Raw genomic sequence first — 17,381 nt, forward strand, 5'->3', positions numbered from 1 at the left:
CAGGCTGCTAGGGAGCTATACATTTGATATCCTCATTCTTAGCTGCTAGGTGCTGATAGAGTAGACTCACAACCAGGCTTCAACGAAGTTATATCTGTGATCCCCTCATGCCAGTAGTTAGTGGGATGTCAAAAATTCTGTAGTTTCCATTGGGTACTTTTTGATCTTTGATACAACATGCCTTATGTCAAGCATGAAATATTACTTGAACCTAATCGCACCACCATCTTTTTGCTGAAGCTTAAATGCTAGGACACCTTTTTTGCTGCCATTTAGTGGATGATCTAACTTCACTGGTCCTGAAAGACTCTACCAATGACTGTACTTTGGCAAAAAAGTCTCATATCAGTAACTAAATGCTGTTAATATTATGATTTGGAACTGGCTCATACAATTGTGCATTGGTGCATACTCGTATTATTCTCCGCTTTAGAATGCATAAGTGGTAATTAACTCATACTGTTTTTGCAGTGAGGCAGAGTTATACTTATTTGGAGGTTGTGTCACTTCTTGGAAAGTAGCCAATAAAGATTTCCTTTTTGTTCGGCCAGATGCTGTGTTCAATGGACAGAAGCCAATCAGGTTACTCTTTAACATTACATTGCTGTATTGTTATCCAGTTCATGAGAGTTTCACTGTCATCTCCTCAAATAGTAATAGGCTTTTCTGTAGCTACCCCTCCTTTCTTCAGGCCTGTAGCTATCCTTAGTAGTTTAATTTTGTATTCAGAGATATAGGTTATTTGGTGGCTATCAGAGACAAGAATGTCTGATCTAATAATACCAATATGAATCAGGAATTCATATATTCTATATGAGCAGCAAAACTTTAAGATGCAATTCTTGAAAGAAAATTCTGCCATTAACTGACTCTTATGCCTTGGGCACAGCGGAGGAATTCCTCATTGTTTTCCACAGTTTGGACCCGGCCTAATGCAGCAGGTACATGTTGTTTACTCTTTGAATATGGTTCACCGGCTAAATCCCGATTAACTGAACTTATGTTGGACTTATCAAATTCTTAAAGCTGAGATGCTGGTTAATCATAGTTCTTAATAACTGTGAGCTCCAATAGTTGCTTAATCAGTTTAGTGTTGGTTTTCCAGTTGTTAATCTAATTTTCTTACCTTAAGGATCCTTATACTCTTCACAGCATGGATTCGCAAGGAATATGAACTGGTCTATTGTTAATTCCGAAAATGTGGAAGGAAATCCTATTATCACTTTGGAGCTTAAGGATGGTCCATATAGTCGTTCTATGTGGGACCATACTTTCCAAGTTCTGTACAAGGTTGGTTGTTTAGCTATCTTACATTCTACTAAACCCCCAACAAGGAAATTTTAACTCGAGAAAACAGTAGAGGACAGAATGTGTCAAATGCAGAGCTACTTGTGGCTTGTTGCGATCTTTGCGTAATATCTTTATTCAAGCTTTCTCATTTATCTTCAGGTGACTCTGGATAAAAGGACCCTGTCGACAGAATTAAAAGTTACAAATGCTGACCAGAAGCCATTTTCATTTACAACTACCCTGCATACATATTTCAGTGTAAGTCTTGCCTTACATTTTTCACAAAACATCGATCACAAAGTTTGCTTTGCTTTTGGCTTGGATTCAAACTTTTGAGCTTACTGGAGATGTCAAACTTAAATCAGATATTTGTGCTTGAGAAATTGCAGATGAGCAATCAGTCAAGAGGTACTGTTGAATTCCCTCTTCTCAGAGAGCATGTGGTTAACCATGTTTGCTGTAAAAAAAAAACTGACGGTCAATGGGTGTGGAAGGTTCTAGGGGATAATTTTTGTTCAGGAGATACTAATGCTTATTTGAACCCAGTGTGTATTACTGGCAAGTGGGTGTTCATTATTTCTGACATCATTTGTCATAGTGCATTACTTGCATTACTTAATGTTGAAGATATGTGATCTGATATTATGGAAAGATTTGATAATATAAATATTAGGAAAGATTTGATTATAGTATCATATATTAATTAGGTATCATATGATTATAGTATCATATATTAATTAGGTAATAGTATGATTATAGTATCATATGATTATAGTATCCACTTGTGTATATATATATTTGTATATTGTGTAGTCCAAAGTGAAATAGAAGAAAAGTATTTTTTCTCTCCATTTTTCTTAGTTTACATGGTATCAGAGCCCGTCTAGGGTTCTGGGAAAAATACCACCTTTGCTTCTTGTCAATTCCAGCCTTAATTGCTGGTTCCTTTCTTATTCTCTCCAGCCTTCATTGCTGTTCCTGTTACTATACATTTTTTTTCCCCCCCTCCTATTCAATCATGGCGAATGCTACATCCTCAACGCGGCAATTGTCTTCAACTATGGAAGAAGAACAAAGTACACGGAACACAACAGAGCTTCAAAACATCCAGGCAGCATATAGACTAAATGGAAAAAATTATTTGAAGTGGTCTCAATTGGTTCGAACATTCCTGAAAGGAAAAGGAAAGTTGAGTCATCTATTGGAAATAGCACCGGATAGTGAAACGGCGGGGTTTGAAGCATGGGAACAAGAGGATTCAATGATCATGTCTTGGTTATGGAATTCCATGATTCCTGAAATCAGCGATACATGTATGTTTCTTCCTACAGCAAAGGCAATTTGGGATGCCCTTCATCAGACATATTCCAAGGTTAATGATGCAGCTCTTATCTATGACATCAAGACAAAGACAACTGGAGCAAAACAAGGGACAAAAACAGTGACGGAGTATGCCAATTTTCTGCAAAACCAGTGGCAGGAACTGGATTATTACAGGGCACTTGATTTGAACTGTAGCAAATGTGCAGTGTTTATCAAGAAGTTCATAGAAAGGGATCGAGTTTATGATTTTTTGGCTGGCCTAAACTCTGAATTCGATCTTGTACGAATTCAAATTCTGGGCAGGCCAGAGTTTCCTTCTTTAACAGAAGCAATATCCCAAGTACGTGGAGAAGAAAGTCACAGGGGTATTATGTTAGAGCTACCTTCAATAGAAAATTCAGCCCTTTTAAGTTCCAAATCTCCGCGGTTGGTACTGAACAAGGTTGCTGCGGACAAGACCAATCAAACAAGTGGGCAAAAGAATCGCGAGGAGTTGTGGTGCACATACTGCAAGAAACCACGACACACCATAGATCAATGCTGGAAACTACATGGGAAACCACCCACTCGTGAATGGGGACAAAAAGGTGGCCAGCAAAGGCAGGCTCATATGTCGGTTCAAGATCCAACTCAAGTGATTGGAGGGTTTAGTATGGAGGAAATTGAGAAGCTTAAAAGTATGTTAGAGACAGTTGACAAACCAGCAACTAACAATTCTCAATCAAGGAATCCGGGTATGTGTTCATTGACACTTTCAGGTAAGGCTCTAGTCTCTTTTGCATTTAGTGTTTTAGGCAATGAGCTTAGGAATGTCTGGATTCTTGACTCTGGTGCTACGGACCATATGACTCATATTTCAAATAAATTCAAAACCTATAATCCCTGTCCTAGCAATAGAAAGATTGTTGTTGCAGATGGTACTACAACCACTGTGGCAGGTATCGGAGATGTCCAAGTTACTCCAAATTTGATTCTTAAAAATGTTCTTCATGTTCCTCGATTATCTACAAATTTGGTTTCTGTAAAAAAACTTGCCAAGGATCTAGCTGGCTCTGTTATATTTGATGAATCCTGTTGTAACTTTCAGGACCGGGGCTCGGGGAAGAGGATTGGACTAGCTAAGGAGCATGATGGACTCTATTACTTGGATACATCAAGTCAACCAGAATTTAGTAAATCTGCCCTGTCCACATTGTCTTCACCCTCCAATAAAGATGTCATCTGGTTACATCATAGACGTCTAGGTCATGTGTCTTTTTCTGCATTAAAAATAATGTTTCCTTCCTTGTTCAAGGGATTTGATGTTCAGTCTTTTCATTGTGATATTTGCGAGTATGCTAAACACACTCGTGTCCCATTTCCTATCAGTAATAAACGATCGTCTTCTCCTTTCTTTTTAATCCATAGTGATATTTGGGGCCATCAACTATTCCAAACATCTCAGGGTCTAAGTGGTTTGTCACATTTATCGATGACTGCACAAGAGTCTCTTGGATCTATTTACTCAAAAATAAGTCTGATTTGAGTTATATTTTCCCTGTTTTTCATGCAATGATTCAAAATCAATTTGGCACCAAGATAAAACACTTTCGTTCAGATAATGCTCGTGATTATTTCAATCAAACCTTGAGTCAGTTTTTCCAAAAAGAAGGAATCATACATGAATCATCCTGTATTGCCACTCCACAACAAAATGGAGTGGCAGAACGGAAAAACCGACATCTTCTTGAGTGCACTAGAGCCTTACTGTTTGAACAAAGTGTGCCAAAAGCATATTGGGGAGAAGCTGTACTCACATCAGCTTATGTCATAAATAGAATTCCTTCCAAGGTCTTGGGGTTTCAAAGTCCACTAGAGAACCTATCCAAATTTTACCCCGATATTCGATCTTCCTTTAATCTCACTCCTCGAGTTTTTGGATGTACTTCCTTTGTTCATGTCCATAGTCATAACCGTGGGAAGTTAGATCCTCGTACTCTTAAGTGTGTCTTCGTGGGGTACTCATCTACTCAAAAGGGTTACAAATGTTATCATCCACCTACTAGAAAACTCTATGTCTCGGCAGATGTTACATTTGTTGAAAATAAGCCCTATTTCATCACTCCTTATCTTCAGGGGGAGTTAGATACACTTGAAGATAAGGAGTTAAAATTTCCCTCCTTAGAGTTGACCACATCTGAGTCATCCAAATCTGAATTCCAAGAGTCAATTCTTCAATCTGATGTGGTAGAAGAAAAAAAGGAAGACCGTAAAATCTATGACTGGTTCCGGTTTGACCAAGTGTATACAAGGAAAGGAGATCCCATCGTGGTTACAAGGCAAGAACAATCCTCTAAACCAAGCTCCGGGAATGAGGTAACAATGAGTGAATCAAATCTGAATTCTACACCACCGACCGACCATTCTTCCAGCTCTAAATCACCTTGTCCTGAGCCTCTTAGCCTTGACCAGGACCTACATCTACCTATTGCTGTAAGGAAAAAACCCCGAGAATGCACCAAAAGACCCCTATATCCATTGTCTCACTTTGTGTCTTTTGAGAAGTTTTCCCCGAGCCATCAAAGCTTCCTTTCCACCTTAAATACAGTCTCTATTCCTAGCTCATTGTCTGAAGCATTATCAAAGAAAGAATGGAGACTTGCTATGGAAGTAGAAATGGATGCATTAGAGAAGAATGGGACCTGGGAATTAGTTGATTTACCAAAGAACAAGAAAGTAGTGGACTGTAAATGGGTGTATGCAGTAAAGTTTAAAGCAGATGGGTCCCTAGAACGCTACAAGGTAAGGTTAGTCGCGAAAGGATACACACAGACATATGGAGTAGATTATCGGGAAACATTTGCTCCAGTAGCAAAGATGAATACAGTGAGAATTCTGCTATCCTTGGCTGTTAATTTTGATTGGGAATTACAGCAATACGATGTGAAGAATGCTTTTCTTCATGGAGAGTTAGAAGAGGAGATTTATATGAGCATTCCACCGGGATTCAGTGGGGTTGACAAGAACAAGGTTTGTCGGTTAAAAAAGGCATTATATGGGCTGAAACAATCCCCACGTGCTTGGTTTGGACGATTTGCCAAGGTAATGATAGCTAATGGTTATAAGCAAAGTCAAGGAGATCATACCCTGTTCATCAAGCATTCAGCCTTGGGGGGAGTTACTGTTTTGATTGTATACGTAGATGACATCATAGTGACAGGAAACGATGAAGTAGAGAAGAAAACTTTGAAGTGGTGCCTAGCCAAGGAATTTGAAATAAAGGATTTAGGAAAATTGAAGTATTTTCTGGGAATTGAAGTGGCTCGATCAAGGCAGGGAATTTTTATTTCTCAACAGAAGTATGTTATGGACCTGCTCAAGGAAACAGGCATGACAGCAAGCAAACCAGTTGGAACTCCCATTGAGCAGAATCACAAATTAAGTGAGGCTCATGGAGATACAGCTGTGGACAAAGAGATGTACCAAAGACTTGTTGGGAAACTCATTTATCTCGCACATACTAGGCCAGATATAGCTTACTCAGTCAGTGTTATTAGTCAGTTTATGCATGATCCTAGAGCAGTTCATCTACAAGCAGTTTATCGAGTGCTTCATTACTTAAAGGCACATCCAGGGAAGGGAATTTTATTCAAAAAGGGTCCTGAAATTGATCTGGCAGTTTACACAGATGCAGACTTTGCAGGGTCTCCAGTTGACAGGCGATCAACTTCAGGATATTGTACATTTCTTGGAGGAAACTTAATATCCTGGAGATGCAAGAAACAAAGTGTGGTAGCAAGGTCAAGTGCTGAAGCAGAGTTCAGGGCTATGGCAGCAGGGGTATGTGAATTATTGTGGGTTAAAATTATCCTAGAAGACTTGAGGATTCAATGGAGCAAACCGATGAAGCTATATTGTGATAACAAATCTGCTATAAGTATAGCTCACAACCCAGTGCAACATGATCGGACGAAACACATAGAGATAGACAGGCACTTTATTAAAGAGAAGCTAGAAAGTGGACTGATTTGTACTCCATATGTTCCGACAGGACTTCAACTTGCAGATGTGATGACAAAGGGACTGTGTAGCAACATGTTTCATGAAAGTGTTGTCAAGCTGGGAATGGAAGATTTATATTCACCAGTTTGAGGGGGAGTGTTGAAGATATGTGATCTGATATTATGGAAAGATTTGATAATATAAATATTAGGAAAGATTTGATTATAGTATCATATATTAATTAGGTATCATATGATTATAGTATCATATATTAATTAGGTAATAGTATGATTATAGTATCATATGATTATAGTATCCACTTGTGTATATATATATTTGTATATTGTGTAGTCCAAAGTGAAATAGAAGAAAAGTATTTTTTCTCTCCATTTTTCTTAGTTTACACTTAAAATAACACTTTTTTCTGCTTCCATCCAGGGTGACATTCTTTTGTATATCCTGAAAATGACCTGGTAATATGAGTTTGTATTCTGTAGGCTTCTGTAACTGGAGCATCAGTTAGAGGTTTAAAAGGTTGTAAAACACTTAACAAAGATCCTGATCCGAAGAACCCAATTGAGGGTCAGGAGGAAAGGTGGCTATATCTCATATCTTGACTTTAAAAGCTTTATCAGTTATTTTCTGAAATGTGTTCTTCAAAATAATTTCAGTCTTAGATAAGCCATATGCAGTTAGACTATTCAGCCTTTAGTTCTTGTTACTTGGGATAACTTTGAACGTGAATTTGACTATCCAAATATACCAATTCCAGTAATCTTTGTTTCCTTTACTCAGGGATGTAGTCACATTTCCTGGATTTGTAGATTGCATATATCTTAATGCTCCTAGTAAATTGCACCTGGATAATGGTCTTGGTGATACAATACTCATCGAGAATACTAAGTGAGTGATGAAATCTCTCTATGATGCTACATCTTGGTCTGTGCTCAAATTACACCCTACCTCACCCAATTTTTCCTTTTTCCACGAATAATGTTGTGCTACACTTACTTTTGCTGTAATTCCTTCTGTATGCAGTTGGTCAGACACTGTACTGTGGAATCCACATCTGACAATGGAAGCATCTTACAAAGACTTTGTTTGCGTTGAAAATGCCAAGGTATTAAAATTGGTTACTGCTTTGTTTTTAACCTTTAGAGGCTGATGGGTAATTTTTCCATCACTAATCAATATCCAATCAGTTCATCCCACTGCATGATAATGGCACAGTGTCCTGCTTCATTCCTTATAACCAATTTCTCGTATCTGTGACAGTTCGAAATGGCTGCTGGGAAAGTCTTTCGATGTTACCTTGCTGATTGCTATTTTATGTTGTCATTTTTGCTGTTTCCTCAGATTGGACAAGTTCAGCTAGAGCCTGAACAATCTTGGACTGCAATACAACTTCTCAGTGTTGCTTGAAGTCAGAAAGGAGTATCCCTTGTGGGGTTTGTCCCTTCATCTGATACTGTTTTGACTGAGGTAACATGCCAGATGGTATCACACATTCTTCGTGGAGCTACTTATAATGTGATGCGAGAATTTGGACGACATGCTTGTCCTTCTAAATAATCTTGACATCAGAAACGATATTATGCTATCATTGGATAAGAAATTATCGGAATATTTAAATATATGAATTTGCACAAGTAAATCAAGTTCCTTCTTACTTCCCATTCTAATCATCTGTAAAGGTTTAGAACTCAAATTGCCTTGGCATCCTATTATTATTATTTCCTTCACTTTTTCAGGATGAGCCTGAAAGGAACTTGAATCCCTTCCCCTTCTTTAATAGAAACTTTCAAACGAAATTTCTGTGCCTAAATACCAGTCATGTGATTAGAATTTAGAACATGCTCAGGTTGAATGATTACAACATAGATAAAACATTCCTACCACAATACTTACATAATAAAAGCAGGATGTTTGCCAGAGTAAGCTTCATCATTAAACATTTAAATGTGTTAGTATCCTCGTATGCCTCAACCAGAGAAGTTATGAAAAAGCAAATAAGGGACAACATTTCATGTGCATTTCTAATCCACTAAGCAACTGTAGGTAAAAGAATATCAGAAGGTAATCAAAAACCCCTGAAACAGCCAAACAAGTAGGATGTACGTGATCCTCTAACTATTCTTTCCTTAGCTGGTAACATGCTTCTTCATAGCATGCTTCTTCAGACAACAGCTCAGGAAGTCAATAGGGCAATTAAGCACACCAGCAAGATGATCAGTCCCACAGCCAGCACCCATAAAATCCACTTGTTACCCTTTTTCTTCATCTGCTTAGCATAAAAGAGACTATTGGTTCCACCACTGACAAAGCTTCCAGCAACGGCAACATTGTGCTCAATATCATCAACCTGCTCACCTTGAGCCTCAACCAGAACAGCCATATCAAGAAACACTTGATGAAGCTTGTTCAAACTTCTTTGAATATCCATCACAGCTTCATGCCTCTCTTTGTTCTCCAGATTTAATTCCATCTTTCCTTCAACATTTTCAATTTTCCCATTTCCAGATACCATCTTTTCAATCACTTCTTCACTTGGTACCTCACCAGTAGCATTATAGTACCTTCTCCTAAGACTATCTTTGTAATCTGAGAGAATGGTATCCCTCAAATCTTGAAACTCACACATAATGTCCCTAAGCTTGACCCTTAATCCATTAGTAGTTGCCATTCTGATTCGATCAACAGCACTGCCTTCTGCATACTCTACTGAAATCTTCCGGTTGGCCTTATTTGATTTATCCAGTGCTTCAAGTCTTGCCTTGACAATCTTGGCTTTACGAAGAACAGCAACCATGTCAGAATCCATCCGATCTCGAAGCCCTCTAAGAATTTTGGCACTGTGGGTGATCTTTGACTCTTCATTCAAACCTTGAAGATCAATTAAGAGATTAGTGATCTCTTCCATATCACCCTTAATTACTTGGACTTCTTGAAAGAATTGAGAAAGATTAGTATTATCTGCGTCAATCCGGCAAACTTGGCCATTTTCTATGTCAATATCATTCTCGGCTTCAATATCCATCCGGGCTTGTTTCTTCAATTCAACATAACTTAGAAACGACTTCGTCATTAGATCATTCATCTTAATCACATCAATCTCTCCCAAGACCGAACCTGAAAAGTAGTTCTTGAATTAAATAACATAATTCACTTGTGTAATGTGTGAGAAACAGAGACAATAAATGTAGTTGTCTAAACCGTAAATCATGCTCGTACCCTTTGGAAGTATGTGAAATTGAAGATCAATTTCTTGAAATTCTGGCGTTAACTATAATCACTTGCCACAACTCACAACCCTGTAAATAACAGAGAGAACACAACATTTGCAGTAAAGTTCTTCATTTCTTCAAAGAGATTAAACATAAAACTGAAAAATATTGTAAATAAATTCAAGAAACTTGTTACTAAAACTTGATAAAACAGCAAGTGACTGACAAGAGGGTTGATTGACGCTGGAGAGCAAAAGGGTTGATATCTCTTTTGATAGAAGTCGGCCTCTGTTTTTTCTGATTCCACGGGGGTTTATGAGGGCACAGCACACACTAAAATTTTAAAAGGCAGATAGAGGAAGGCTGTGATCAATCGGTTTTTGTATTTGAAATTTTTGTTGTTAGGATAGCCGTTGTATTCCGCGTACCGCTCAAAGTCGGTTAGTTAGTTTCTTTAATCCTGAAAAGGAAAAAAAAAAGGCCATAACCGTTCAGAGTCTGCAAAATGCGCTTATATACGACGTTATCTGCATTTATTGTTTTCTCATTTTTGCTTTCTTGTCTCTTTTTTTTTTTAACTGACATTTACCTGTGAACCCAGATTGATGAAAAAACTATTTTTCGAGAAAATGAAATGTTGATGGGCCAATTCTGAACGAAGAAAACGTGTAATTTTCAGCATGGACGTCATTCCGTTTTACACAAGGGAAGAAAAAGAAAAAGAAAAAGAAGTAAAGACACTTTTCTTCAGATTACATCAGCACCTGGTTCAATTGTTCCTCCCAGAAAATAAATGAAGTTCTTTTATTTTGTAAGAAAGTTTCTCGCGTCTTTTGCAGAAGTAATGCGTACTAGGATGTCTAGTTCAAGAATATATTGTACCAAAGTCCCCAAAAAAAAAAACGAACATATGAAGAATAGGAAAAGAAAAAAAAAATAGATGTAAATGTACTGCCGACCTGTTTTTAGATGCCACCAGTTATGAGTTTTTACAGAATTTTCCTGTTCGAAATCACTTGAGAACAGCTAAGATCGTCTAACAGCTCCAGGGAAAAGTGTAAAATTTTTGGTGTTCCTTCCCCAAAATAAATGACCTATTTATACAGAATGCAACTAAAGTGAACCAAATTACAGAAAGTTGCTATGAAACCAGATGAGTTATTGTCCAACACTGTCGGATATTTTAACCACGTAAAACTCTAAGCCGCATGGTGGTGATTCTTGAAGAACTCCACATCATTTGCGTGACGTAAAAAGCCATCTCTACTCTGTTCCAGCTGATAAAAGAAGAAAACAAACGCGAAGCCCTTAGATTCAGTATGGACTCCGATGAAAACACATGCCTGACCTTCAAACTTAGATTTTCTTGATCTTATCAGCCTCAAGCTTCCTCAATGCCGTGGAGCTCAGCTTGTCTCCACTAGATTCTTCGGAGACCAGATCAACAACTTCAATCTGCTTAAAACTATCAAGTGAATCTTTAATAGTATAGCGACTACCCTAACGCCAATAACGCAATTTCGAGTGGTACGTTGAATATCAAACCTTTAGTTGCGAAAGGCCTCTTTCAGCTCTCTTCCTGTTAACTGAAAGTCCACCAGGTATTGTCTCCTTGCTGTCAGAATAACAACTCAAAGTTACTTTTTACTTCAATGTAAAAATTCTAGGAAACAAAAATGTATACTTGTAAAGCTCTCCAATCAAAATCTTTCAAAATACATGAATTATGATACGAGAACCCAATGCATAGATCCTCACACCACAGTTACGACAAGATAAGTATCATGCGACATGAAATGATTTCCCAATCTCAGTTTTGGAGTCAGATAAGAAACAAAAAAGTTTATGCTCGTGGTAATCATGAGAGAACATGTATAAGATTTGCAAGAAGCAATATTGTATTTGTACTTTGAAGGGAAAAAAAAGGAAAGGGGGAGTGGGAACCAATTGTCCTGTCAGCCCACAGCATTTTCCAACAATTCTACATCAGCCACATGAACTTTGTTGCCCCTATTCATCAAATTCATGTATAATCAATTCTAAAATGAAAAAAAAAAAAAAAAAATCGCTGACATAGAAGTTCAGACCAGAAACCCCAGAAAAGAGAATTTTTCTCTTGAATGGATATCAAAGCCATAAAATAATTGAAGTTAAATCTCCTAAATCTTAAAAGGAAATAGAATAAGCAAAAAAGCCCAAAAAACTTGATGATGGTACAGACCTGACAACAATGGCCTCCAAATTCTCATCAACTATTGAAGGGCCATAAGGATCCACTATAGGTTCCGCTTGCACCACCAGCTCCGGTTTTATAGACTAGAAGTGTCGCAGGAAAGTATACAAGTTATCAATGATGCAATGCAGTAAGTTACAATTCTTCTGCTTTACACTACAATTCTGAAGACAAAACATGAGGCAGCAGGTTTGATAATACATGACTGCTGCATTGCATATAAAAAGCTGCAATTTTATACTATAATGTATTAGCTTAACAGCCCATTCAGATATGAAAAAGCTGCAATTTCATTACAACGAGAAGCTCAATTGACTCCTAAAAATGAGAAAGAAAATTAGACATGGTAGTATTTTGGATGCAAGTAGAAATAAATACCTTGATATAATCTTCAACGTTCTTCATTCTTTGTTCAATAGGCTCTATCAAGTCAGCATACTGCAAAAAAAGTTAAAGCAAGAATCGAGTATCAAACAAAAGCATCAAGACGAGTAAACAAACAACTTCACTAAATTGGTTGACGAATAGCAGAGAGGGAAATTTGTGCAATGCAGTTAGGATCCATACGATCCATCAGAGATAGTCACAGGATGAATGGTTCAAACACATTGTCAAATACCTGCTTTTTAATCAACATGGGGCCGTCACAAACGCCAATGACAATCCGATTCCGGGCCAACTCTGCAGCTGCCTATAAAATTGAACACCCCTTCATAAATCAATCAATCAATCAATCGTATCACCATTGGACACTCATCTACAAATAAGATAAGATAACACGGCCATCAGCAGTTTATAATTCAAATATGGCCACACAAAAAAAAATTCTTTAAAAGAGCATGCAGAAATGAACTATAAAACACCTTAAGGAACTGGCGATGACCGTCGTGTAAGCGATCAAAGGTGCCCCCAAGAACCACGGCGCCGTGAGAATTAGGGGCAGATATCCCTGAATTGGAGATGGGTTCATTCAAGATTGCCATCTGATCTCGAATATCTCGAACGAAAGCGAGTGCCTTTTTAAGGGGTCCCGAGTACAGAGGCTTTTGAGCCCCGGAGGCAAATATTTCAGTTGAGTTTGAGTAGCAAATTAGCCAAAGGAAGGCTGAGAGTTTTGAGTAGTAGTTCTGAGTTAGGTGAAGCAAAAGGCGAATTGTGGTTGACGGCTAAATAACAATGAATTGAATATGCCAACCATCTAAAAAGTAGGAGACTTTGACATGGGATAATATTATTATTGTTAAACTTTGAAAAGAGGAAGCGCAAGAACGAGAGGCAGAGGAGAGAGAAATATGTTGTGAGGATTGGGTTTGAGCTTAAAGGCATAGTTGTGACCTGTTGATAACAACTGCTCTGCGAGAAATTGCCCTGCTCTTGAGTCTTGACAAGTCAAAACGACATCGTGGCTTATCGGCAAAGATGGGAAAGGTGAATAGTAGCGGCGGATCTAGAGCGCCATGGGTTGTACCGCTGAGTACAACCCATACGTACGCACCGCCACTTATGACTTAACCCATTTTTATTTATTTATTTATCTTTTCATCAGTGCACAAAAAAGTTCCCACCCCATTTATTAGCCCAGGCTCAGGCATCTTTTTAAAAAGAGGGCTGTCAGCAATTGAATTTTTATTAAAAAAAAAAAAGTGGCTACCAGGATTTATTTATTTTTTTTTTTTTTTTTTTTGGTGGCCTCCCCGGACACAGCAACTCAAGATTATAATAATTGTCTGGACGTTTTTTCATCAACTAATGCATTTTTTTTCCTCCCCCATGTTGGCGAAGATGGTGATTGTCGTCAAATACATTGAACCTGGACGTCTTTCTTTCGTATCAACGTTTTTCTTTCTTTCGTTTCAAACCCACGTTGTGATTGTCAAAAATGTATCTTCCGGTTGCCATCAGATATTTCAAACTTCACCTGGATGGATGCCACTGCCAGCATGAGCATCCATAAAATAACACCTCAACTCCCTTTTAACTGAATTGCCACGGCTGAATTTCTTATCAAGAATTCACCGAAAACTCATATGACCAAAGATGATACAGCGACATCCTAGATACGAGGTTAAAGGGGCACTTACATTACAGTGTACAAAGGAGACTAGTAAAACGCACAAAACTTAAAACTAATCTGCAAATTCAAGTACCAGAAAGAATAAATTTTTGTTTACGTCAAACGACATTTATTTAAGAAGTTAAATACACTGGTAAAAGAGTGCTTTTAAACTGAAGGTGGAAAAAAAATATTCAAGATTTCGGATTCAATCGGGATAAGGAACTCCAAGCACTCTTGCCTTTCGCCAACTTCTTGCAAAAACGAAACCTGAATGTCTCTTCAAGAACCAGGTAGGCAAGAAACCTAGAGATGCTCATCGTCTGATCACTCTAGATTTAGTTACTTAACAGCAACAAAAGAAAACCTGTTGGAGAAAGACGACAAGTGGATATAATTCATTCAGCTAGCAAAATTACGGAACCAAGAGTACCAACAGCTACCATTGGACAAAAATGGAATACCATACCTCAATGGAAATAATCAGAAACAAGAGTTTGCAGTTTTCGAGTAACATTAGGCCAAAATTACCTCTTGTTAGGAATCTCCACTGCCTGAAGCTGAATTCAGCTGCACAGGGCAAACAATAACTCGTGCAGCATTTCAACCCAAATCATCTAAAATTGCAAAACTTTTATAACTTCTTCACTGTGACCAGACACTCGCTCAAAAACCTCTCAAGCTCTGATGTATATACACTGGGAAAGGTCCGATAATGGTCAACATGAGGTGATGCACCAAAGTTGAATGCCCACACATTTTTCCCACTTCTCTTCTGTTCATCAACAAATGTCTCAACTGATGTGAATGGAATGACCTTATCAGCTGTACTATACAGATAAAGCTGTGGGCAACAAGGCTGGTTTTTTGAAAGGACAGAGATTATCTTTGTCAACCGCCTGTTCAAAGATAGAGAACAAATAAACATGTAAATCTTGGCTTGTTCTCTCCTTCTTATGGTCTAAATGCAAAAGTGAAACCCAGGATTAGTGATATCTATTGAATTTTATGTGTTCATCTTATAGTTTTTGAGATAAAAGAAGAGATTCAGCATATATCAGGAGTTTCTTAAATACTTACTGTTTGACATCGTTCAAGTTTAGGAGATAAGAGAAGAGCTTCTCAAATGCTGACAAAAGTAAGGTTTCAACGAACAGGGGCTCCTTTTCTCGCAACTTTGAGGTATCAACTCCACTTTCCAATTGATTTCTTCCTACACCTTCAACTGATGGATAAGATGATGAACTGTATTTCTTTAGCAGGGCTGCAGTAAATCCAGCAGCCCAGACCTACACAGGATAAAGCTGAATCTGTTACTGAGCACTATTCTTCAGAATAATTTTGTTAAACCAAAATTATCAAAGATTTTGGGACTGAAACAAATTTTGTAACAAATGCCTGAGTTCCTCAAAATTCCGGATTTTCTTTCAGTTGTTTTGTATCAGAAAAAGTTGCAGAGTAGGATACCGAAATGGTTAACAATCAGGAAACTCCTATATTTCCACGTTTAGAAGATCCAAATGCGATCAAGAGGAGATATCAATTTGTGAAAATCAAGGCCAGCATCAGCAATTTCAAACACCATCACCAATCACAAAGGATTGAGTAGAAATGGAATTCTCTTCAAGCATCATATAATCAACAGTAAAACAACCACAAGTTTGCAAATACTTTTTTTGAAGCATTTTTTAAAGTAGCTTGCAAATACTTTATTGTTGTAACAGATCAATGTCTCCAATAACTAAATTAATCCATATACACGGTAGCAGGAAATATCTCATGAGTTCTAGTCTTTTCAAATATATGAGGCTGTAAAACAAGACAAAAATATGCTCAATTTACCATGTACATAAGATATAGACTAGTTTATCTCACAGTTTCCTTCCATAAGGAGTCAAAATTTGTTTCATTAGTAGAGGATGGGGCTACGAATAGTTATATCGTCCGGCATTAAGTTCATCAAAAGCTGAATGTGAATGTCCTTATAAATGTGATACAGCATCCAACTAAATGCAATGTACTGAAGCAAAAGGTGCTTCAACTTCATATATATGCACTTATCAATGTATTTATGTCTATCAATTAGTTCAGAAAACTGGTGAAGTCGAGCCCCAATCCTGCATTTATGAGCTGAAATTCATTATGGATAACGAACTATGAGCAGAAATTGGATAATGAGCCAGTTTCAAGGTCCAAAATAGTGTATGCACAAACCTTGGGATCTATATTAGCGTCACCTCCTGAATCAACAATAATTCCCTTGATTTTTTCCATTAAATCTGGCCTACTTTGCAAATTGTCAAGAATGGCACCATACCTGCTCTCAAAATTCCCAGCCAAAGAAATGTAATCAAAATGTCAAGCATATAGTACAACCAAAAAATGTAAAGCTACCTCAGTAAGATAACAGTATAGTACAACCAAAAAAGAAAGACTCAACCTACGCAAGCCAACCAGTGTTGCTGAAGGTATGAAAAATCAAGAATCTTTCACGACCATCTTTTTCTGATTGAGCCAGCCAAGAAGCCAGCTCAACTGCCAACCCAGAAATCCGTTCTTCTAAATTCTTCCCCAAATCAAACGAAAGCACATCTTTTACAGAAGCAACAAAGGTAACAGCATGAATACCCCTCGAATTATACAACTCCACGTACCTCCTCAGATGCTTCGGCTTCGACCCAAGCCATCCCAACAACACTGCAGCAAAGATTGGCCCTTTATCCCCGACGACCCCATTTTCTCTTGGGTGGATTCCATCAGGAGCGTAATTCCAGTGGAAAGATTTAGCTTTTTGGTCAGAGAAAATGCGGAAGAAGGCTGAGGTGGAGAAGAATGAGTTGAGGAGAAACTGTGGAGAATTGAGGGAAAGGGAATAGCCAAATGGGGTTGTTGAGGGGTGGTGGGGAATGTGGGCGTTTGAGAAAATAATGGAGTGGCGATTTTCGGGGTTAATAAATGAAACTGCAGGAGTTGGAATTGGGCGATGATGATGATGACGATAGTAAGGAGGAGGAGAAGGAAACAGCGTGGAAAAGGGCTTTAGAGGGAGCGGCTTTTGGAGATGGAAAAGGGAGTTGGGAAGATGGCGAGCGGAGGAATTGAATAGTATCCGGACTGAGGCTTCCATTGTTGCTTTGGGGGTGAGGATAGGGAATGCTAAACAGGTCGCCGGCTGGAATTCTTGGTTTACAATTTCATTCGTTACCCAGATTTGGTTTAGACTCCAAATTTGGCTTTTGGTTGTATTCCAAGATACTGCACAATTTTTATTTTTTTT

The 17,381-nt window shown here is 38.1% G+C and overlaps 2 protein-coding genes across 3 annotated transcripts; both read right to left on the reverse strand.

Annotated features, from left to right (window-relative positions):
- Positions 1-8,519: 8,519 nt before the first annotated feature.
- LOC113699455 (syntaxin-112) lies at positions 8,520-13,591 on the reverse strand. The gene is made up of 7 exons (XM_072059972.1): positions 12,915-13,591; positions 12,671-12,742; positions 12,430-12,489; positions 12,040-12,134; positions 11,364-11,433; positions 11,177-11,273; positions 8,520-9,723 (listed from the first exon to the last, which is right to left on the reverse strand). Exons 1-7 carry the CDS (start codon positions 13,032-13,034, stop codon positions 8,783-8,785), a joined length of 1,455 nt encoding a protein of 484 aa, XP_071916073.1. The 5' UTR covers positions 13,035-13,591; the 3' UTR covers positions 8,520-8,782.
- Positions 13,592-14,195: 604 nt separating this feature from the next.
- LOC140011046 (uncharacterized) lies at positions 14,196-17,381 on the reverse strand. 2 transcript variants are annotated; one of them, XM_072058950.1, is made up of 5 exons: positions 16,549-17,381; positions 16,319-16,421; positions 15,185-15,393; positions 14,636-15,003; positions 14,196-14,471 (listed from the first exon to the last, which is right to left on the reverse strand). In XM_072058950.1, exons 1-4 carry the CDS (start codon positions 17,229-17,231, stop codon positions 14,739-14,741), a joined length of 1,260 nt encoding a protein of 419 aa, XP_071915051.1. In that variant the 5' UTR covers positions 17,232-17,381; the 3' UTR covers positions 14,196-14,471; positions 14,636-14,738. The 2 variants fall into 2 exon arrangements, with proteins under 2 accessions (XP_071915051.1, XP_071915052.1); XM_072058951.1 differs by having other exon boundaries at positions 14,574-15,003.

This window comes from Coffea arabica, chromosome 7e (genome assembly GCF_036785885.1).
Source record: "Coffea arabica cultivar ET-39 chromosome 7e, Coffea Arabica ET-39 HiFi, whole genome shotgun sequence".
Classification (NCBI taxonomy): domain Eukaryota; kingdom Viridiplantae; phylum Streptophyta; class Magnoliopsida; order Gentianales; family Rubiaceae; genus Coffea; species Coffea arabica.